Consider the following 24,173-nt stretch of genomic DNA (forward strand, 5'->3'; position numbering starts at 1 on the left):
CCAGCCTCCCTTAGATGTAAGTCTAAAGCGCTCGCAGTCCCGAGCCTGCTTTCTCAGCCAGTCCTGCTTTGCTTGACGAACGATACGGCGAGCTTAACTTCGTGCCTTCTGATACAGCTTCTGTTCGCTTGCCCTGTTGGTCGACATCCATGCTCAGTAGCAATCATCTCGCTCACGGAGGGCAGCCTTAATCTTTGGTCGATGGTCCAGGAACCAGTCTGGTTGTTTGCGCCGCTCTCTGCCAAGGCATTTCTGACGTCCGCCACCGTAGTTTTCAACGCAGCCCATCATCCGTCCACAGATAGCACATCTGGCCAGTTCTAAACCTGGGCAGCATCAAGACTAGTGGAATATTTTGCTAGCAGCTTCTTCATTGAAGGGAGCCGTTAGGGCTGCGGCAGCGATGGGTTTGGTAGCTGGTTTTCGTTGCCTGCGGAAGCTGGGCATCGCCGCCAAGCGGTATCTCATGACAAGGAACTTATGGTCGGTATCACACTCCGCAGAGCGGAGAACTTGACAATCCAGACATTGACGCTGACATGACTCTGGAATAATGCAGTGGTCCGTACATCGAGGCTACCTATACCTGGGGTGGTGCCACGTGTGCTTGTGGATGTCCTTCTTCCTGAACCTGTTGCAGATGAGCGCACTGTTTCTGGCCAGGAAGTTTAGTAAATCCTCTTCATGATGCCATATCCATGTGTACCCCTTACGCGGCTCCACTCGTCTCCAGCAGTACCAACACCGACACGAGCATTGAAATCGCCGTGTACGACATGCTGGTCACTCCTGGGTACACTATCAAGGAAGGACTGCAAACTTTCATAGAACTCAGCTTTCTCCGTACGTGATCTACTGAATGTTGGTGCATACGCAACAGCGATATGAATGCAATAATTATTATACTGAACGATTACGACAACATCGAACTTTACCTTCGCGGAGACAAGTCGCGAGCTGTGTCCTTTCCATTTGGAACCGCCGCTGACAAAGGCGTCTCTGCACTTTCCGCGCAGCATTATCGCAACACCTTCAGCACGACGTCCAGAGTCATCCGCCGTTGGAGTAGGGCGTCCATTCGCCAAACGAGGGAGTCGCCAACGCTGTACTGAGCCGTGCCGAACCAAAGGGTCTCCTGCAGACCTGCGATATCCACTCCGAAACGTCCAAGCTGCCGACAAACCAGGTCAATTTTCTTCTCCTCCCCCAACAAATGTTTTGATTTTTTTGAAATTTTGAAGCCGTATTGTCGCCGTTGGACTCAACAAGAGTCCTCACATTCCGGGTTCCCAGAGACAGCACGAACATCCGAGCGGCTCGTGCATGCTGCGAGGTAAGCTCTGAGCGGGGGTTTGCAACTCCTTCGCGCTCAGGCGGACGAGGGTCAGCGCGAGTGGACATATCCGAGGTGACCATGTTGTCGACGCTGAATTGTCACACACACACACACACACACACACACACACACTTACAAACACACCAGCATGTACCATGTATACGCCCGTCGCAAGAGAAGCACCCACATCTGCAAATGCACTGGATGTGCACCCACAGATTTTGTCTTATAGCAACGATAGCGAACAAGATCTGAATGAGACAGATCAAGACTTGGGCGAGATAACTGTCTAATCCGCACAACTGGCGAAGCCATGTCCAATGCACACCTGGTCTACACCACATGGAGTACATCGGCATAAAACTGCCAAGACTGTTACCTATGCACACCCTACACTATAGACAGCACGCTGCTTTGATAGAAGCAGACACCAGATGCACTGGTAACTTGAAGTGAAATTGGAGTTACTTTACCAACCAGCCTCGGCTACTGAGTACAGCTGGACTGGGAACCCAGAGCCAACAGACATACCAACAACCTCAGCCATGAAAGCTATTATAGTAACGACACACTGAATTGTGGATCCGAAACTAGTCCAACTTCCAAATGCTTTGGCAAGAAGGGAGTCTTCCAACAGGTTGGACACACACACACACGCACACACACATACGCACACACACACACACACACCCATACGCACACACACCAAAAAAATTATCGCCCGTTTGGTAGTGCGATTTCAAATAAAAAGAACAACAACAACAACAAACACAAATGTAAACAAACACCTTATACTTGACAATATCAATATGACTCTAAACTGGGGAACCAGACACTGTACAGTTACTCCTGATCGTTATTAAAACTTTCGTCGCTGACGGATACATTTTCTGTTTCGAGTTGTTTGCAGGTGGATGTTGTGAGTGGATCACAATAATTGATGCAATTACAACGATTGTCTAGTTTGTCTGTTGTGTATAACTGTTACGGCGCATGCATTGAGACTCTCGAATAGTTGCAAGAGTCTCTTACCTGAGGTGTATTTTCCGCGGCGATTGTAGTTCCATTGCAGAAGTATTGACAAAATGTACCACTACCTGACAGGGTTTGCTGTCACCCAGCGTCGGGTGCTAACACCCTCTGGCAAATGTAACCCTTCAGCTTCATCATCTTTCTTCTTACTTCCACAACTGTATTTTGAATATTTCTGTTCGTTCAATTTTCTTCTGCATTTTTGGTCGTTGCTTGCAGACCAGTCGCCATATTTTCTAACTCTTACAAGCACTAGATGTGTCAACCTGTGGAAGTACTCCTCAGTCAATCCCAGACTTCCATCCATGGCATATCTGTGCTTATTCAGTGTACCGAGCACTTCCAAATTGCTTTCCCTGCCAGTGCTATCATCATCTTCATGTATTACAACACTGTGGATAATGCAGAACACTCAAATCCTATACATGTATATTATTATTATTATTATTATTGGCAATAAGTAGGACGAGCTGAAGCGACATGTGGACTACTTTATTAACAATGTAAGCGATGGAGACGATGCAAGAAACAACCTAAAGGGTAAGGAAAAATACATGTAAGAAGAAAAAGGGCAATGGAAAAAAAAAAGATGATTCGAACAAGTTTTCGTACAACACTCTTCAGGAATCACCGTTGTACTAAAGAACAAAATGAGAACAAAGGAAATAATATAGCAATCAAGGTAGGGTGACACGATACAATGACAGCACTAGAATATCGAGGTGCGATTTCTCACAAAAGTGTGCAGAAAACAAGGGTATACAAGTAAGAACTAAGCGTGACAAGTGTGTATCAGCAACAAAAAACAAAAAAGTGAGAACGAATGATAATAATAACAATAATAAACAAGAAGGTGACAAAACACATTTAGGCACAAGTGGCAACAACGTTGCCACACTACACAACAGAACATTATTTGAACAATTTTAAGGTAATAACACTATCTTTCTGGACACACAAATTCGGCTTATGAATGCGCTGACAAACAGCTTCCAAAACTTGTAACTGCAAAAGATAACCATGACGAGCACGGCACAAAACAGAAAAACAGGAATCAGAATAAGTACGACAACAGTCAGTACTAGAAACCAAATGATTGTATACTGAAGACTTGTTATTACGAGACGGACGCACACAATCTCGACTCACGCGCACACCCTCACACTCACTCTCACCCTCACTCAGCTCACCTTCTCCCTCACTGTCCGAATCAGAACCTGCTCCGTCATCCACCGCGGTTTGACTCTCCTCCTCACTTGCATCGTCCTGCGTCTCACCTTCACCACCCACGCCAACCCTGAATGCCTCCTCGTCGAATTTTTAAATTATTATTATTATTATTATTATTATAGGATCTATCAAAACACACTAAAACGTCTGTAGAAGTCAAGCGATAATACTGGTACTGGCACTCTTGAAAACTTCTGAGCAGAGCAAACTGATGCTGACACCTTACAATACAATTTTGGCACACAACTTATCCCGGGCGACGGCATGATCATGATTATTGAAAAAATTCTATATTATAGGATTGGCAGTTTACCTGTGCTTTGGCGGAAGGTTCACCCGGAAAATTGGACGATCGGCTTGAAATTCCCATGGGATATCAGTATGTATATTGCATGCAAAGGCACTTGCATACATGTACAATAATCAATCATGTACGTGCACATGTAGCTCAAGCAAGCGAGCGCGAGTCACGCTTAGCTCCCATAAGCAAATCGGCCGACTCATGGTGTGTTCTCAGCTCGCATATACGGTACATTTATACCTCATTCCATATTCACCCACAAACAATTGGCCATCTACATAAGTGGTGAATATTGCTGTATATTCACCGCATATATTCACCACCATATTCACCACCTTTCGATACTTACTGTAAAGAGAGCAGTACTCGGTGCTGCGCTTGATTCCTCTTCAGCCAGCGTGTTACATGACTGCCACTCGTTTCAATCAGGGTTGTATCACGTGATTTTAAGGTGGCAGATTACCCAAAAATTCGCTGAAAATCGAATTTGTAAATTCATATTGAGTGCTACGTCAGTTGAAAGAGCATAAATAGCTGCAAATTCTCTGAAAATTGTGTCCCGATCTGACCAGCCGTTCAAGAGTTAGGGCCGAAAATTTGCCCTTGCTTTGTCAAATCGCCTACTGGTCTCGTCATCGTCCAGTGACAATCGACATTCTTTGTTCCGTTGGGACTGTAGGTAGTGCTCGTTTTCGTTGCGCTTGCCTTCCCCTCTTTGGTCTTTCCATAACCTTGAACCTTCCAAGTTGGGAGGCTGTCGGTTAGCGCTACGGAGATGTGTTGAAGCTAGGTGTCAGGACGTCGAATGTCTCAGTACTCTGTCAGTTTTGTGCCTAGTTGTTGCACTTTCTGACTGTATATAGTATCTAGTAACAGTGGTGGAGAGTTACTCTTAACTCGTTTCCATATGTCCTTTTCCTTTCTACTTTTATTATTATAATAATAGCAATAAAAAGAACAAATTCTGCAGTCATCGCCACACTACAACGAAGTCATGAAAGTTTACCAGAATTAATTTTCTTGTCACATTCATCAGTGGAAAGTCGTGACTGAAGAGTAACCATGCTGAACAATGATTAAAATGGTTACTCTTCAGTCACGACTTTCCACTGATGAATGTGACAAGAAAATTAATTCTGGTAAACTTTCATGACTTCGTTGTAGTGTGGCGATGACTGCAGAATTTGTTCTTTTTATTGCTATTATAAAATTGTTGTCTCCACGTCGATTATTATTATAATAATAATTAAAAAGCTTCAGTGGAGATAAAAATGTAATCAACGCAATAAATAGAATAAGCTGCGCACTCAGTACAAACACCATTAGCAAAACTTGTTTTCATGTAAATAAAGAAGCAGAAAAAGAATTTGTTTACGTTGAAATTGTTTGTGAATTTAGATCAGTAGTTCTCGTTTGTGGTTGCATGGTAACTTTCTAGTGGTGAATTTATCGTATCTGTTGTCACCTGATATCGTTGAGTGGTGTAATGTTTCTTTCAGCTCTCATTTTATCGCGCTAGTTAGGGTCTAAATTATTACTTGCATTGTGCGTATATATATTGAGTTAAGAGCTATTGTTGATTTGCCAGTAATCCTCTGATGAGATGGCGACGAAAACGTTTAGGAACAATCTTCTTTATTTACATGAAAACAAGTTTTGCTTATGGTGTTTGTACTGAGTGCGCAGCTTACTCTATTTATTGCGTTGATTATACTAATTATTATTTTTTCTTATTTTCAAAGGATCAGTCGGGGAAGTGAACTGCCTGAAAAGAGAAAAAAACGCCAGACCCACCAGGACTCGAACCTGGGACCCTGCTTGTCATGAGCAATGCTCTAACCACTGAGCTATGGGACCAGGCTGAACCTAGAAGGCGCTGACAAGTTTTTCACTCCAAAGGCAGCTCACAACACGTGCCACACATACTGATGGCACTTGGGTCCTTCTCCCTCCCCCAGGGGACCAACCACGGCCAGTTTCTGGAAACTACCAGAGGTGAAAGAAAGTGATTAGTGATTGAATTTGAAGTTCTCCCAATCCTTTCCAAATTTTCTTATTTTGTTAGGGATTTCCCAAAAGGCAATGTAGCTTTTTTACTGGGAACCCTAAATGAGACTTTGTGTGAGCGCGAAACAAAGCAGGCGACTCGGCCAGGCGACAAGATGGAGGCAGCGCATTACACACATCTAGGCGCTTTTCTTGTGCACGGGACAGGCCATGGCAAGCAAGGTTGTAGGTCAAGATTGGTAGAACGAAAGTGTTGTATAAACAAATCTTAATGGGTGTAGAAAGCAGGTTGTGTTTGAACCATAACTTCAGAGTGTCTCCAAATGCTCTTGGAGCCAAGCCAATACGGCGCGTTACGTCCTCCCTGGAGCCGTACAGCGAGCCGAGTGTCTTCACCTGTCGCCAAGCTTCTTTACCATGAGTTGTGCCGACATTTCTAGATGTTGTAGAGGTGGCATCTCCCAAAGTGGGTTCCAGGTAAATACGGATCCATTCAGTCTTACTGGTATTGACGGTAAGACCCCATTCGGAGAAGACGCCTGCGATGACGGTTAGGGCGCTGGTAAGGAATGATTTAGATGTGGAGATGAAGTCTACGTCATCGGCGTAAGCTGTTTCTTCAGGTAGAATGTTGTCTGCTGATGGTCGGGCTGACAGTCGGTCACGTACCATTCGTAGGGCTGCTTCCAAATAAACCGTGAACAGTACCGGTGACAATCCATCGCCCTGGGGGACCCCCCGAGCTGTATCAAAAGGTGCGGACTGTGCTTCGTTCACGCGAACTGTCAGCGCTGTGCCAGATAGCAGGGACCTAACCAGTCGTAAACCGTCCGCGTCTCCAATTTTCTCTTGCTCCATGACATCAAGCAGCTTTGTGCGGTTTATTGTGTCAAAAGCCTTGCTCAGGTCCAACCCTAGCACGTAGATAGTGGTGTTGAAGCGTTCAACAATTGATGCCAGGATCCGTTTGCAAAACACAATGTCTGCGGTTGATCTGTTCTGACGGAACCCGGCTTGCGATGGAGATATATATCGCTCTACGTCAGCTCTGATCCGGCTAAGTGTGATGAGGGACAAGATTTTTCTGGCAGTAGTCAGCAATGTTATCGGGCGCAAATCGTTCATGGGCCCTTGGGTTTACCTGGCTTATGTAGAGCGATTAGTACACCATCTCCAAGGGACGGTTGGCTGTGCTGAGTGAATACATCGTTGAAAATGCTGCTTAGGCATGCTGCAAGTGCAGGTCCTCCGTACTTGTACTTGACCAGCTCGGCCGGTATGTCATCAGGCCCGCAGGAGCGTTGGTTCTTTAGAAGACTCATTGCGCTCGCTACCCCTGCTGTGAAAATCGGTTTATCAATGAGTTTCGGTGTTCCTGTAAATGGCGTAACCGCTGGCTCTGCAGCAGTAGGAGAGAATTTCCCAGTGTAATGTTCAGCTATTGTATCCGCTTGCTCTCCTGGCCCAAGGACAGCCTTGCCGTTGTAGTCTACAATGGTTAAATCTCGTGGGCACTTTGGTTTCAACAGTTTTATCGCTGCAAACATCCGACATAAGTGGTGTTTGAATATCCTGTTCCTTCGCCAATCCGGATTTTTGTGTGGAAAACGGATGTGTGCGGTTAAGTGAGGTCTGACTGTAATATTAATTATTAATATAGAAATAATACCAAAACATATGCTTACATGTACGTATGGCCCGTTGAAAAGCTACATGTAAATGCAGAATTCGAAACACCATTAAGAGAGCATGTCTGAGAAAACCAGAACATATGTGCAAGTCGATCTCTCAGATTTCGCTCAAATTTTGCAGGTTGGTTTGCTTTGGGATGTAGATCGACATTCCAAAGCCCGCACAAAATCTTCTGAAGGGAACCATTAAATTGGTATACCCCTCAATATTGGCCCAAAATTGGCACGATTTATGGGTCTACAAACGAGCCACGTCACAGCGTACAAGAACAAGCTACGAACACAAATCCATCAAGCCGTCATTACCTCACCTTAGAAGAGTTCTTGGGGCAGCACTACTTAGCCACCCCAGCATCCCAGAAGACGAGGGCAATCATCCCTTGACGCCACAAATGATCGTCTTGAAAATAGCAAAATTACAAGCTCTGATAAAACAGCGAGCTACGTCCTCAATTAGCAAACACTATACACCGGCAGATAGTAGAACACCTCTTCTAGCACTGAGGACATGTCCCCCATCATCCTTTTTGGGTTTTCTTGAAATAAACAATTTTGAATTTTTCCACTCGACCATTCTGAAATACGTCCAAACTCATACCTGCGCAGGAAAGCTCGCTTCTCCGCAACGTCTAGTCAGCAATTTCTACTCCAACACCACTCCCAACGCTGCAGAACAAAGTGTATTGTTGACTCTGACAAGGAAAAGCAGCGGTGATCACTTGTCACTCCAACATTTTTCGGTGCAACAGTTGATGCAAAAGTGACTGAATTGTTGCGTGTAGTTTTTGGATTTTACTGCAAGAGGAATGAAGAAATCACGTGGATCGTGACGTAGAATAATGCTTTCTGGTGCACGACACAATGCACACGATCACAATCGTTCCTGGGGCGCTATTCGAAACGGACCATGAGGGAGGAGGTAAGATGCATTATATTTCTTGCATGCTCTGCTCAGAACATGCAGAAACTATCGTTATAGCGCTAGCAGTATTGCATTGGCAAGAATTCTTTGAGATATTTCCTCTTGTAGTAAGAACAGGGATGCCTTTTTTCACACTAACCTCGCTCATCCCGAACATGGTTCACCTTCAACAGGAACTACGGCTAGTTTACATGCTGATGATCCACGTAGATCTGCAACATGTAACAGCAAGGAATGAGCGTGGTCCATGCCATCAAGGTCGCTTGGAGTTGACCAGCGCGCGGCCAACACTGAACAAGAATTCTTGCCAATGAAATACTGGTAGCGCTATAACGATAGATTCTGCATGTTCTGAGCAGAGCATGCAAGAAATATGATGCATCTTACCTCCTGAGTCATGGTCCGTTTCGAATAGCGCCTCAGGAACGATCGTGATCGTGTGCATTGTGTCGTGCACCAGAAAACATTATTCTACGTCACGTAGCACGTGATTTCATCATTCCTCCTGCAGTAAAATCCAAAAACTACACGCAAAATTCAGTCACTTTTGCATCAACTGTTGCACCGAAAAATGTTGGTGGTGCAAGGAGAAGCTCGTCGTTTGGAGTGACAAGTGATCACCGCTGCTTTTCCTTGTCAGAGTTAACATTACACTTTGTTCTGCAGCGTTGGGAGTGGTGTTGGAGTAGAAATTGCTCACTAGACGTCGCGGAGGGGTGAGCTTTCCTGGGCAGGTATGAGTTTGGACGTATTTCAGAATGGTCGAGTGGAAAAATTCAAAATTGTTTATTTCAAGAAAACCCAAAAAGGATGATGGGGGACATGTCCTCAGTGCTAGAAGAGGTGTTCTACTATTTCAGAATGGTCGAGTGGAAAATTCAAGATTGTTTATTTCAAGAAAACCCAAAAAGGATGATGGGGGACATGTCCTCAGTGCTAGAAGAGGTGTTCTACTATCTGCCGGTGTATAGTGTTTTCTAATTGAGGACGTAGCTCGCTGTTTTATCAGCGCTTGTAATTTGGCTACTTTCAAGACGATCATTTGTGGCGTTAAGGGATGATTGCCCTCGTCTTCTGGGATGCTGGCGTGGCTAAGTGGTGCTGCCCCAAGAACTCTTCTAAAGTGAGGTAATGTTGGGTTGATGGAGTTTTGTTCGTAGCTTGTTCTTGTACGCTGTGCCGTGGCTCGTTTGTAGACCCATAAATCGTGCCAATAATGGGCCAATATTGAGGGGTATGCCAATTTCATGGTTCCCTTCAGAAGATTTTGTGCGGATTTTGGAATGTCGATCTACACCCCAAAGCAAACCTACCTGCAACATTTGAGCGAAATCTGAGAGATCGACTTGCACATTATGTTCTGGTTTTCTCAGACATGCTCTCTTTGGTGCGGTTCACACGAGGTACAAAACACCGTATATCATACTTTCAACGTGTTCTTGTACTGTGGTTACCTTGACAACTTTCACCTGTGGCGGGAAAACTCGTATATGTTTTCAGCAACTCCTGAAGGGGTATAGAAAGCAGGATACACGCTGTTTCTTGCTGACAAAGACTAAGTGGGTTGAAAGTGCTTTTTTATTTTCACTTGGTTGTTCGATTGAGTTCAATTAATTTGATACGATGCCTTGCCAGATTTTTTCAGAAGTGTTGGAGTCAAAGCTCATCGACCTATGGGCTGCATATCAACAGACGAAGAGTGGCAAGATTTAGAAACGCGCTGTTCGTGAGAAAGAAATTGCCGAGGAGCTGAACAAACTTGCCAAGGAAAACGGCCTTGACTTGGAGGTGACGGCGCTCATAGTAGACAGCGTGAAATCAAAAGCCAGTGAAATGTACAAGAAGTACAAGAGATCGACTGCCACGGGCAGCCAAGCTGATCCGGAGTTTGACATGGAGAGCGCGTTCGGAGCCTGGAGTAGTTTTCGCGCCTGACGCGTGAGTGACTAAACAACAACTTCAAACGAACAACTACAACTACTGTACTGTATCAGCATAAGAAGTGCAGCTAGTACTGCGGACAACTGTGGCTTCAAGTCCAATCAGTCGTGGGCTGACATGCGATGAAGAACACTATTCACTATTCAGACGCAAACTAAACTTTGTTCTAAAACATTTTTGAGACGAGACCACGCATATGGCAGCGAGTTTCTATGGTTTTTGGATCCGCGCGTTTTTTTACGCAAACTTTCACATACACCGTGTGAACACATGCTAGATATAAGCAGTTTTGTACTGCAATCAGTTATACGCAGTTTGTACCTCGTGTGAACCGCACCTTAAGAATTCACTGTGTATTCAATGGGTATCAAGATATTTCCATGTCCATGACAGTACAAGCATCTCCTGCAGCTGCTGGAGTACATGCGTGGTCTGGAGCAGCCTGGAGCAGTCTGTAAAACAAGGGTGTTCGTGTTGCGTCTTCCAGATGTTAGATGATCTGCTATGCGTTTTGCAATAGCAGAACTCGTTGTGACTAGCACACGCCCATCGCCACCCTGTTCGCGCAATAAACCAAGGACGCCAGTGTCCTGATTCCTCTCTTATGCCAACACCAGATGTTTGTACCTGTAGGCAAGATGTGTAAGGTTGTTGTTGAGGAATATGTAAATTTAGACTGCTACAAACATCCATGTTGCAGCGAAACTGCCACTCCAGCTTGTTTGCTGAGACTGTGACAGAAGCAGGCTGACTAGTGCTGCAATGTGTACTGCTGTGATTCATGATTTCAGGTGACATTCCTTGCATTGCCTTGCCTGGGTAATATTGCAGTTCTTCACGCATGAAAATGCCCTTGCGCATGAAAATGTGACAACTAATGTTAGGGTAGAAATGCATACATTATGACATGTACATGACTTGATTGCGACTACTAGTAGTAGTACATGCACGTACATGTACATGTAAATGTTAAGGCCCTATCCACACTACAGGTGTGAAACGTAGTAGCGTCCTCTTTCAAGGTGCGTGCAAGTGCACTTGCATCCACACTCGCAAGAACAGCCAGCGTGAAACGTGACTTTTGAGGAGCGCCCGCGGGAATTTCCCCTCATATTCAAAATTTTATCTCAGAGAGTTCCACATTGATCTGAAAGAGAAACCATCGACTCAGAAATTTGTTCGTGGAGGCTTTATCTTGTTGTTCCTACCTATGTCTCCCTGTTTGTTGATTCGAGAGGAGAATGCCTCCAGTTATGGACAATCGAAGACGAAAGAGGTTGCTGTTTGCGACATACCTCAGCCAATCATTGAGCCGATCAAGTTTTTTTGACTGCACGCGCGATTTGGAAATGGATGAACAGTCAGAATCTTCTTTCTTTCCCACAGCAGGACTCTTGCTGCTCCTGAGTGCAAGCACTACTTCGCTTGGCCGTCAATTGTGGACCGCTCATCCAGAAAATGAAACCCACGGTGGCAGAGGTTTCTGGGAACGAGAAGTGCTGGAGAACTGGGAGAGCGTGAGGCTGGTGTCCAGACGTTGGTGGAAATCGGCTTGGATATCTAGTTTTCGGATGAGCAAGAAGACGTTCAAGTTCCTACTGTGCCGATATCGACATTTGTTTGAGAGGGACACAACACATCTTCGAAAGACGATTTCCCCCGCCAAGCGCCTTGCCATAACACTGTATTTTCTTGCTCATTCTGAAACATATTCTGAGATCGCTGCCCTGTTCTTCATTGGTTCGAGCACTGTTGGGGAAATTGTCCACCAGACCATCGACTCCCTCTATGCTGAAGTCGCGCAAGAGTCCATCGTCTTTCCTGTTGGGCCACAACTCCTACGCACCATGAGACGTTTCGAGGTGTTGAGCAATCTACCAATGTGTTGCGGTGCTGTGGATGGGACTTTCACGCAGATAACAAAGCCAGTTCTGTATGGTGACCGTTATTGGTGCTACAAGGGCTACACGTCAATCCTTCTCCTAGCGTGTGTTGATAGCCGTGGTCTGTTTACCTATGTGGACATCGGTGCGCCTGGCTCAGCGGGAGATGCTGCTGTCTATAACATCAGTCAACTGAAGCGGAATATAGATGACAAAATATGGCTCAACGCACCTGTCTGGCTTTGCCCGGATGGAACAACCATTCGCCCATATCTGGTGGGAGATAGCGCATTCCACTCTCTACAACTTTGATGCGTATCTTCAGAGATGATGGCAACCTGGCACCAGAGCAAGAGTCATTCAACTGGGCTCAGATTCGCACTAGACGTGTAGTGGAGTGCGCGTTTGGACGAGCCAAAGAACGCTTTGCAGTTCTTTCCAAGTGCAACAGCTGTGATCCTCAATTTGCCAGCCGAGCTGGCATGCTGAGTTGTGCACTCCACAACATTATTGAACGAAGGCATTCAGGATACCTGCCTTGCCTTGCAAATTATGCACCATTGCCACCTGCTGAGTTGCTATCATCACCTGCAATTGACATTCGCAATTGCTTGGCTCGCCATGTTCACAATGTTTGAACCTCACCTCATCTCATATCAATGTGAATCAAGAATTACGATAGATAATTTCATACAGTATTCACTACAGTGTGTCTTCGCACACCTGCCACCACTGGCACCACTACATAAATTGGACCACTGAATGTGCTGAAAGTAGTACATGTAATTCAATTCTGCTGCTGGTCACACGATGATAATTGCTACTCAATTGTATGCAGAAAATGAGCAAGTATTGAAAGTTACAAAACCTTGGAGCGAGAAAAAGACAGTATACGCAAAGTGAATGCAACAAAACGATAAGCGCAGTAGTTCTTCGGCCACACACCAAGTCTTCATAATATCCAACATGCTCATAGTGAAGGAGAAAAAAGGACAGGGGAGTATAAACTAGAAACTGCCACCAGTTTGGTAACATAATTTCATTATACACGTGTCAAAACAAACTATGAAGATCTGCTTGAAGAGATAAAAACAAAATCACAAGTTGTACGATAGTGAATAAGTCGTGAGCAAATCAATCATCAGAGGTACACTTCTTGAAAAGATCCGCCGTGAACTTCATTTGGCTTTGAATCAGCGCTTGCGTATGATCCTGCTGTTGCCGCATAACTCCAGCCAAAAACGTTTGCTGGTTATTTTGCAGCTGGACTTGAGTGTCACACAACTTGGTGACAGCATCGGATATAGAGGACTCGCCTGCAGCTTTTCTTTTCGTCTTTTTTGTCTTTTTGGTTGCCTCATTTTTCCCCGCCGCTGTACGCACACTTGGCTGTTCGGTGGGAGTGACAGGTGTGTGATGGTCACTGTCGGACCCATGTTCATCGCTCTCCGAGTCAGAGTCCAGCACAATGTGTCTTGACCGCTTCCTGGATGCTTGGCCATGGGATCCTGGTTTGTATGCCGCTGGACGACCTGGAGTGCTGCATGCGCTGGTAACTGCTGCTGTGGCAGCTGCACTGCCACTGGCCCCTGCAAGCATTGCTTCATCCAGTGCAAAATGGTCGGTGTCATCGCCAAAAGACTGGCCCCCATGGTGCATGTTCACGGTGTGTGGTGATGGTGATGGTGCAGGTATCACAGGGGTTGGTGGCGCACTACCACTGGATGGGTTTTCAAGTGGACTTGAACTTGAAGAGCTGGCCACTCCAAAACGAAGAGGAGCTGGTCGCTGTAGGGTCTCCACGGCAGTTTCAGTGGGCAGGGCAGCGGAGTTAAGACTCGTAATGGGGCCATATCCCGGCACCAATTTGAATAGTGAGTGCCAGGTCTTGAAATTACCCCAAGCTCTGCAAGCAGCTTCCAGATCTATGTCGGCATCGCCGGAGTCTTCGCTTGGAGCACCAGAGCCGGTGGCGGTGTGGCGGCGATATTTCTTGTACTGCTCCCTGGCCTTGGTACGTAGGTTGTCCAGCTTGTTGTGAACAATCGGCACTGTGATCTCATTCTGGAATTTATCGCCATACAGCTCGCGGCCGAATAAATTCCACTTCACGGCAATCTCCTGCTCCTTCACCGACCGCTTTTTCATCGTCCCATTGCTCGCTTCCTGTTCTGCAGCCCACAGCTCAATGAGCTTTCCTTCCAGCTCTTCACAGAACACAACCCTCGGCATTTTCTCAAGATACTTCAACAACTACATCAACAACTACCTACTTCCGAAACCTGGAAAAGCTACTTGAAAGTAAAAAGTGGCCTTGTATCGGGGTTCGGAAGTTGCTGATTACGTTCAAGCGACTTTTTTCACTTTCGCGCCGTTTCCCACGGTTCTCCATGACAACTTACAAGGAAAAGTGACTTGTACGCGGTTTTTGTTGTAGTGTGGATACCGCCTAAGCCTCGTCATAAGCTACACGTATAATTAGATCTCCCATGCTTGTAACCTTGTTGTCAGCACTTCTAGAACTAGTACTTCTACCACTTCCTTTTAGTTAGTCAATCGCGTCGTCGATTCCGGACTATTCCAGACCTTCCAAGTAATATGCCTGATGAGTAATGTTGCTGACTAAATTGCATAATATAGATATCTCACCTTCTAGAATACCTCGCTTAGTCATTATGTTAATGTTACGGAATGCTCACTTCATCTACATGTATAGTAATGATGATCTAGGTTTACCTTCTCCACTATTCTAGAACTTGTAGAAGGATGATTTCGTAATCCTTGTCTTACCACCAACCTTAGTTCTCTACCTTCGCTATAAAAGCTGCTGCCTTTCTAGTTTCCTAGAGATTAGTTTCTTGCCGATTAAGATCAGTTCCTACCTCTTAGATTCATGCTAGAGAACTCTTTCTCTCTCTCTCGGAATAAGTGTGCAATTCTGTATGGTAACCATTATCCATTACTGTACCCTCGTGCTCTGCCGACTGGGTGAAACCAGGACTTAACATTTGGCCCCCAACAGCGGTTCTGAACCCACGACGACGGACGACCTGAGATTGCCGTATTCAATCGTAGCCAGTATTTTCTTGCACAAGTGTTTCTCCTCCTAATCCTATTCGTCAAGATGAAGTTCGTCCCAGTCTTCTTCGTCACTCTAGTGGTATGTCTGGCTGTCAACAATGCTGTGCCATGCCAAGCACGTAGGCAAGAAGATTCGCAAGATGATATGAAGGCTTATGTTGAGTACGTGGACAATCCCCTACCTCATAGCGCTATATCTGACCCATCGCACGCCGTGCCTGTCAACGTTGATTCTCCTTCCTGAACCTACTACGAGAAACTCTTCAACCACATCTACGGAAATATCTAGTAAGTCGTTTCACTGTGCCAACCCTATCATACAAACTACGCTATCCCTCGCTAGTTTATTCGCTGTCTTTCCGTTATCATACTTCATAGGCATAGTTGTTCCAGTTTTTTTTCACACTCTCAAGTCGCATCATTCAACCCATCCCACTCCCAGCCCCATCATTCTATCAAATGTCTATCTTACATACAGATGCATACAGTGCACAGTACTAACTACATGTAGTTCTGGATCACTCAACATGTTACAATGGCCACACTCAAGCACAACAGCTTTCTCAAGTTTCTGACAACACAGCTGCCTAGCATCTTTATTACCCATACAGACCATGCAATCAGTTTGCTGGATCAGCAGTCACCAGTCCCTGCCCTTGAACAGGCGCAACATACTGTATACCCTGCACGCACTCAACTCACAAATCCATGTAACATGATGTAACATGATATACCGCCACATGATGAGCGAGTATACTTTCCCAGTTTTACCGTCCCCAAGAGTGACGCGATTTTACACATCCCGTTTTCACCGTCCAAAATTGAGACGTGAACACATAACACATTTTACCGCTCCACAGAGAGACAGGTCCTTCACACATTTACATTTTTACACACAGGGTCCCTACTTTATTCACAGTCTACCAAGCCATACTGTCCTGCCACACATGACAATCCAGGATTCCAATTTACATTACACGAATCCATCATCACATACACCCATGCCACACTCCACAGCTACAATACAATCATACATGTATGGCCAGTTCCTTACAACGATCCAGCTCTTCTACAAACACTCATCATTTCTCATCACATCCACTCCCTCTGAAGTCTCCCACCCCGCCCGCTACTCTTTCTTTTTCTTTCTTCGTGTGATTTAATTAATATCTTGCCACTAGTACCGCCTTGCGTTTTCTTTCTCTTTACTGCTATGTATGTACATGTCCCCTCTTATTTTTTTCTTCGCATGTGGACATGCGCCCGCAAAGGGGGGGGGGCTATGTTAGGGTAGAAATGCATATAATTATTATGACATGTACATGACTTGATTGCGACTACTAGTAGTAGTACATGCACGTACATGTAAATGTAAGCCTCGTCATAAGCTACATGTATAATTAGATCTCCCATGCTTGTAACCTTGTTGTCAGCACTTCTAGAACTAGTACTTCTACCACTTCCTTTTAGTTAGTCAATCACGTCGTTGATTCCGGACTATTCCAGACCTTCCAAGTAATATGCCTGATGAGTAATGTTGCTGACTAAATTGCATAATATAGATATCTCACCTTCTAGAATACCTCGCTTAGTCATTATGTTAATGTTACGCAATGCTCACTTCATCTACATGTATAGTAATGATGATCTAGGTTTACCTTCTCCACTATTCTAGAACTTGTAGAAGGATGATTTCGTAATCCTTGTCTTACCACCAACCTTAGTTCTCTACCTTCGCTATAAAAGCTGCTGCCTTTCTAGTTTCCTAGGGGATTAGTTTCTTGCCGATTAAGATCAGTTCCTACCTCTTAGATTCATGCTAGAGAACTCTTTCTCTCTCTCTCGGAATAAGTGTGCAATTCTGTATGGTAACCATTATCCATTACTGTACCCTCGTGCTCTGCCGACTGGGTGAAACCGGGACTTAACACTAAGACCATGCACAATGTTACGTGTCTGTGACTGTCTCTTCTCAAGTTGTTTTACAAGGCATATTGCCAATATTTCAATTTTCAGTTTTATATTTTGAAGTAATTATTATAAACAAATTCCTGTCATAGTTCAATGATACAAGCACAGCCATACTACCTTGAACCCACAGCCTTCTCTTGAGAATCACAGGAACATGTCAGAACTCCCCCAGCGCAGCCTTAGAATTCATACTAGGATCCATGCTTTCCACTTCATCCAGCATGAGACTCAGATGTCTGACCAAAATGTCCTGCCCACGCGTAGAGCACTTCACTGGTGGCAAGTCTCTGTCCCTGTTCCTACTTGCTGTTCCAGAACACACTCAGTACTCACAGAGATCAAGCCTCTACTTGCAGATACTACACCCTGACTCCACTATCTCCAGGTACTGCAGGTACAATACCAGGTTTTCTCTCACAGTCGTCAGTAACATTTTTTATCTGGCGACTGGAAAAGAAAAAAATAGGATATCGTTCCAAGTGCCACTCGAGTCGACGCACTTGAACTTGAGAGAAGCATGTCAGTTACCTGCGCTCTGAGACTGGCACATGTATCATTCACTGGTAGCTTCATTGCCTTCACTGGCAGGCGGAGACTGATAAAAGGGCATATCTGAGCTAGAACTACAAGTACAAGACTTGAAGAAGACTGAACACGCTTTGTTTTGGACAACCTGGTCTGAAGCTGGAGCCTGAGCGCCCATGAAAACGGCCGTGCCTATTGATAACTACATGACTGTACTTGACACGTACATGTAGCTGCATAGCTCTATCTCCGACCTCCAGCAAACCAAAATGGAAATTACAAAAGTTCAAACTGTTCACGGACTGCAGTTTCTTTGATTTCTCGCACAATAAACTTTTCAACACTACTTTTCTCGCCAAAAAGTTCTCCAGCCGCGGGCAAAATGTTTACAAACGCGAAATTTGCCTAAAATCATGCCCAGATTTCGAGTCGATGCGCGCGCAGAAGTAGGTAGGCAGCCCTTCACTGCTTCAGTTCAGTGAAACGCTCCGCTTCTTTAGGGCGCGTTCGAATTGTCTTCATCAACTGTTCAAACGAGTTTATAAAGAGATTAGTTGAAGTGTCCCATTAAGGTGGCAGACTATCCAAAAATTCGCTGAAAATCGAATTTGTAAATTCATATTGAGTGCTACGTCAGTTGAAAGAGCATGAATAGCTGCAAATTCTCTGAAAATTGTGTCCCGATCTGACCGGCCGTTCAAGAGTTATGGCTGAAAATGTGCCCTTGCAAGGAAAGATTTTTTTTGTTGCACGCTGTCATTTGTTGGCAGCACTGTATTTGAATGTGAGCAGACCGTGCGCAACTTGTCGTATCAGGGAAACACGTGAAAGTGTGCAGAATTTTGCTCCAAGTCCAAAAAATCAGGTTTTTGAGCCACGTATTGGGCTGCACGGCGGCGGGCGAAGCCCGCCGCCGTGCAGCAGGACTTTTGCCAGCACCCTCGTGGCGTTGCAGATATGTGGCTTGATTATTGTATTTGACGTTGATTTAGTGACTTTGGCAAGTTTGAGTCGTGTCAAGAAGTCAGGTAGGATTCAGTACTAGGCAGTAGTGAAACGTGAGTGGTAGTCTTTGCCGGTTTCTGAAGGTATCCTGGATTTGGTGTGCAGCGCTGTGGAAATGGCTTGCTGTGGAGGTCCGAGCACTGGATGTTGTATCAAAGGTACGACCTCGTAGCACGTGCTAAACCTAAAACAAATCAAAAATTGACTTGGGTCTGTGGGAGTGTGTGAGAGAACGCCCACTCGTTCCGTTGTGACAGATTCCAGGGCCTCGTTGAGGGGCCCTACCCCACCACCCATGGCTGCTTCTGGACTTGTTCTAGGTTTGAGTCCCGCGCACGAACAGAATGAGCACGAAAATGTGAAAAAAAATTGTAAATGTATTTTGTTTGGCTCCTGGGTGGCTCGCACACCGTGGCACTATGCCGGAAATTTGAGTTTTTCCGGCCTGGAAAGCCTGTCAGTGAGGCGCAAGAACTTGTAAATCATGTCCTCAGGGCCAGCATAGTGGCAGGAGTGTGTGGTCAAAATTGCACTCAAATCCATTGAGAAACACCAAAGTTACGGTCAATTGAATGCCATATGAAATTTATGGGTAGGCTGCCCAGTGTCTGCTCTACGATTGTAGGACAGCCGGGTACACGTGTACCTGGCGCAACCATTTCAACCGGGTCAGAGCCGGGTACACATGTACCTGGCGCCGTCTCACCAGCCGAGTCACATGCTTTAACTGGTTGGTTGGTTTATTTTAATTCGGACAATAAACGGGAACTAGGCCCAATGATATAAAGGCGAATGGATAAGGCGCTTTTAGAAAAGAGAGGACAGGAATTAGAAAATTACGAAAGAAAAAGAAGTATCTGATACATACAAGCCATGTAGTCAGTCCTTTCAAAGTTCGAAAGACTTGTGTAAAGTACCAACCGGGTCACAGGTGACCCGGTACTATATTTTCAACCGGGTCCAAGCGCCGCCCAACCGGGTGGATTACCCGGCTCGCCCGGCGCTGGAGCAGACACTGCTGCCCCCTTAATTAAAATAAGTTGGAGGAGAGGAGATACTTGCGCTTCAATGCACCAACAAAAACAGGTGCAAGATGGAAATTTCCACGCGCTGTGATGGATAGGTGCTTAGAATAGTTGAGGAACAGGAAAGGAAATGACCATGATGATGCGCCGTCAAGTGAGGCTATAATTATGCAAGTACTACACCCATAATGGCACCTATGCATAAAACATGGCGGCCAGGTCGCCATCGCGACTTCGCACCTTTGTGCGGGGCAACTTGCTCGACGCGAGGCTCTCCTTTGTTTTCAGTCGTTGCAGTGGAAGACAGTTTCGATATTAGTTGACAGGAAGATGGCAGTCAGTCAGGATTTTTCCCAGCTCACCTTGAACCTTCTGAAGGTGAAGTGTGGAGAGTATGGTCTCAAGAAGTCGGGAAAGAAAGCCGATCTAGTTGCGAGGTGAGTTGTTTTCTTCCCACAACAAAATCTTATTTTTTTGAAATTATTTGTGAATCTGAGTTTGTTATTTATCTGCTCGTGTCGTTTACAGACTTGCTCAGCATTTCTCTGAAGGCGACGGTGATGGCAAGGAAGGGCCACCTCCGCCAGCTGCAGCGCTTGCTGTTATTCCCCACGACCCTCTGGATTTTCCTGTTACTGGGTGGCAGCCGATTAAATCTGCGAATGGAAGGCTACTCTCCCTGTCGTTCTCCATGCAAACTATGGTTTCTTATTTCGTGGACACTATGACCAGCGATGGACCTGCCAAGAATTTCAAAGCGCTTGCTGCCACTGATAGCAAGTCAATTCGTCTGTATCGAGCAGGTTATGTCCAGAAAATCGAACTGATGAAGGCCAACAGCCGTGTGTACTACCGTGCCCGCTGTCAGCCTGAAATGAAGACCAAAGCTGACTACAAACTTCGGCTCGTTGCTCAGTGTGACTCAGGATCTGCCACCAGTGTTGTTGGTGCTCAGTGCACTTGTCCTGCTGGCAAGGGTGTTACTGCCAGTTGCAAGCATATAGCTGCACTGATGTATGGCTTGTCCGAGTTCACTCTGCTTGGGTTTAGTGACTCTCCGACGTGCACGGACATGCTGCAAAAGTGGAACCAGCCTCCTGCAGGTGCAGGTAAAAAGAGTGAGCCCATGCTGGTTCAAGACATGGAGTGGCGTAGAGGTGGCAGTACCACTGACAAATCTGCGCCAAAGAAACGTAAGCATTCTGCTGCAGAAGTACTTGACCCTCGTGCTGTTGCAAAGCGGATGGACTTTGCCCGGCGTGTGGAGGAATACGCCAACTCAACCATTCACTCCAACTCCATCCACCTAGCATTGCCTCTTGTTGCTGGTAGCTCAGGATTTGCTGCTAAGCAGAAGGAGGACAGGTTGCACAGAGCCCAAGCGCAGAAAAAGGAGAGACTGGCTAGGGCAGGGGAACAGAAGGACAAGTGGCAGGTTGAGCACAGCAGATCAGGTGATGTGACACCTGTGCCATCTGACTGCGAGTGGCTAACTGAGGACAAGCAGATGCTGTGGTACGAGTCCAATGTCATACTTACTTGTGAAGAAGCCAATGCCCTGCAAGAAGCCACTGCATCCCAAACAACAAGTGAACTCTGGAGGAATGAACGAAAGAAGCGTATTACAGCTTCCATTGCCCATACTGTAGCTCATCGACGACCTCAGACTGACCCGTCATCCCTCATAAAAACTATCATTGATCGGCCGGCGTTCACCACTCCTGCAACCAGATGGGGGATTGATCATGAAGAAGAGGCACGATGTGCCTACGTAGCCCACCAAGCCAAGTCTGGCAAGCTGATAGATGTTGTTGCATGTGGCTTATTTGTGCATGCTGATGAATGCTGGTTTGGTGCCAGTCCCGATGGCATTGTTAGGGATGGTGATACATCACTTTTGCTCGAGATTAAATGCCCGTTTGTTGCTAGAGACCAAAGTCTAGCAGAGGTAGCTGGGTCTACTGCATCATTTTGTTTGTCCAACAAGGATGGTGTGCTTTCTCTCAAAACAACACATGCCTACTATACACAAGTGCAAATGCAGCTCTTTGCTGCAGGCCTTCAATTTTGTGACTTTGTAGTGTGGTCTCCCTGCAATGATCTTTTTGTTGAGCGCATTTCATTTTGTGAAGTGCATGTCAAGAAAACTCTCGCAGCTTGCAGAACATTTTATTTTGATCATGTTCTCCCGAAACTGGCTCTGTGATCAAGTTTCTTGGTAATAGATATATTCCTCGTCATCTGAGATGACCATTGCTCACTTTGCTCCAGTTCCTGTAGTCTTGACTGTTTACATTCTTCCCTGATTTGTGGCAATCTTTTCTTCTGTAAGTGCGTCTGAACTGTTCTATACGCTGCACTCTATGTTCTTTATTATAGCTTTTTCTGTTCTGCCCTGTTCTGTAGCTCCTTCTTGATATAAACGCCGTGATTAGATGGTGGATAGTTCCATCAGCTACCGGCTTCCTGCATTTGTACATGATTAGGTAGTGTTGTATACATGTACCCAAGACGGTGGAACTCTGCTGTAAACAGTGCGTTATAGTAAATTATACTGCCATTACTGGTAACCACTACAAAAAACGGCACGTACAACTGGTTTACAATAGCTCGCCATTCCGTGTTACAACGGAGTTCAAAAAGGCATGAACGTTACATGAGTATTCGTATTTACTTCAAAGTAAGCGGCACTTGCAGCAGTCACAGGCCACATTTCCTACCTGGTGAACAGCACAAACAGACAAATAGGAGCATCACTACTTCTACTTCGAAGTACGAAGTCCTGAGTGAAATAAGCATCATTGTGTAGGGGCACCATTACTCACAACATAACACAAAGAAAAGAGGGGAAGAAAATACCGAGGCCACGTAGGAATATCGGCATGCGCAAAAAGCTTTCAACAGAGCGGCCTGGTCATAAAGCAAGAATTACATAGACGCCCATCTTCATCATCATTCTGACACATATGGTGGTAGCGTGAGTTACAAGACCTACAAACTCTAAGAAGTGGGCCATCTGAGCGCTTGCAAAACAAACATACGGGAGTGGTCACATAGGCAGCAGCGGCTACAGAAGAAGATGGCACGCTGATAGCAGCAGCAGTAGCAGCTACAGGAGATGGCACGTTCGTAGCAGCAGAAGTAGCAGCTACAGCAGATGACAACTTGGTAGCAGCGGAAGCAGCAGCAGAAGCAGTAATGGCAGGTGAAAGAAATGTGCCAGCTGAAACAGCCACTGCAGAAATGTTTGCATCTGGTGATATCTGGGCAACTTCTGCAGCAGAGGAAAAGTGTGCAGACTGTGTCGATGGCTTACTAACAGGCGGAGGTACCAGGGGCTCCATGTAGTTAGTGAGGAATGCACACACAAATATGATCTGCTCAGCCAAAGGGCACAACACGGAAGATAAGAAGTGAGTTATCCTGAAGTTCTTGATCCTTTCCATTGCTCTCTCCACATGAATACGCACGCTAGCAATACGCCGAGTTTCGATCACCTCTTCTTCATCAAGCTGATCTCGAGAACCAAGAAACGGGGGTATGTTGAGATCGACACCCTCCGGTAGCAGATCGGCAATGTCGAAACCACGGTCGGCCATGATGGCATCACCCTTCTCCATCAACTTCATTAGCCCACTTCGCTTTGTCAGTTTCTTATCAGAAATGCGCCCGCCATAAAGAGGAGACAGAAACGATATTGCACCGGTAGGTGTCACACCAACTAACAGTTTGAAAGTGTTCCTGTTTTTGTAATTCGACCAGGTGGCTGCTTGTACAGTTGGGTTGGCTGGCTTCTCAATGGGAAACTCTGTTGCGTCAATAATTACCCGGGTGCGTGGGTACTTGTCTTTGAAGACGTCGGGCATGTAGCGATCAATCAGAGCCCGGCTCGGCCAAATGTCCACTTCTTTCATAGAGAAGTACATGCAACGAATGTACGTTGAAAATATTCGGGACACCGTGGATTGATCTATTCCGAATCGCAGTGCTAAATCTGACTCAGGGAAAGCATGCCGAAGTTTGACAAGGGTCAATAGCAACTCGTCTTCATACACCAATGCTCTTCGTCTGCCACGGCTGTCCTGGCCAAGGAAATCAGCTGGCACTTTAGTAGCAAAGCACATGTCTTGACATCCACACCGCAACTGATCCAGCAACAAGTCAAACGCCAGAGAACTCAGGCCCGTGTAAAACAGTACAATCTTGTTGTCATGTCGGATGTT

The 24,173-nt window shown here is 45.7% G+C and overlaps 2 protein-coding genes across 2 annotated transcripts; both read left to right on the forward strand.

Annotated features, from left to right (window-relative positions):
- The first annotated feature begins 11,809 nt into the window (after positions 1-11,809).
- Positions 11,810-12,655, forward strand: LOC135820224 (uncharacterized). Its single transcript, XM_065333540.1, has one exon. The coding sequence runs from the start codon at positions 11,810-11,812 to the stop codon at positions 12,653-12,655; it is 846 nt and encodes a 281-aa protein (XP_065189612.1).
- A 7,512-nt stretch (positions 12,656-20,167) lies between these two features.
- LOC135819912 (uncharacterized) lies at positions 20,168-22,512 on the forward strand. The gene is made up of 2 exons (XM_065333209.1): positions 20,168-20,387; positions 20,479-22,512. The coding sequence occupies exons 1-2, from the start codon at positions 20,281-20,283 to the stop codon at positions 22,154-22,156; spliced, it is 1,785 nt and encodes a 594-aa protein (XP_065189281.1). The 5' UTR covers positions 20,168-20,280; the 3' UTR covers positions 22,157-22,512.
- The last annotated feature ends 1,661 nt before the right edge of the window (positions 22,513-24,173 follow it).

This window comes from Sycon ciliatum, chromosome 6 (genome assembly GCF_964019385.1).
Source record: "Sycon ciliatum chromosome 6, ocSycCili1.1, whole genome shotgun sequence".
NCBI lineage: Eukaryota > Metazoa > Porifera > Calcarea > Leucosolenida > Sycettidae > Sycon > Sycon ciliatum.

Coding starts and splice junctions, on each gene's coding strand:
- LOC135820224 (XM_065333540.1), top strand. CDS start 11,810: ATGGATGAACAGTCAGAATCTTCTTTCTTTCCCACAGCAGGACTCTTG.
- LOC135819912 (XM_065333209.1), top strand. CDS start 20,281: ATGGCAGTCAGTCAGGATTTTTCCCAGCTCACCTTGAACCTTCTGAAG. Junction 20,388..20,478: donor AAAGCCGATCTAGTTGCGAG/GTGAGTTGTTTT, acceptor TGTCGTTTACAG/ACTTGCTCAGCATTTCTCTG.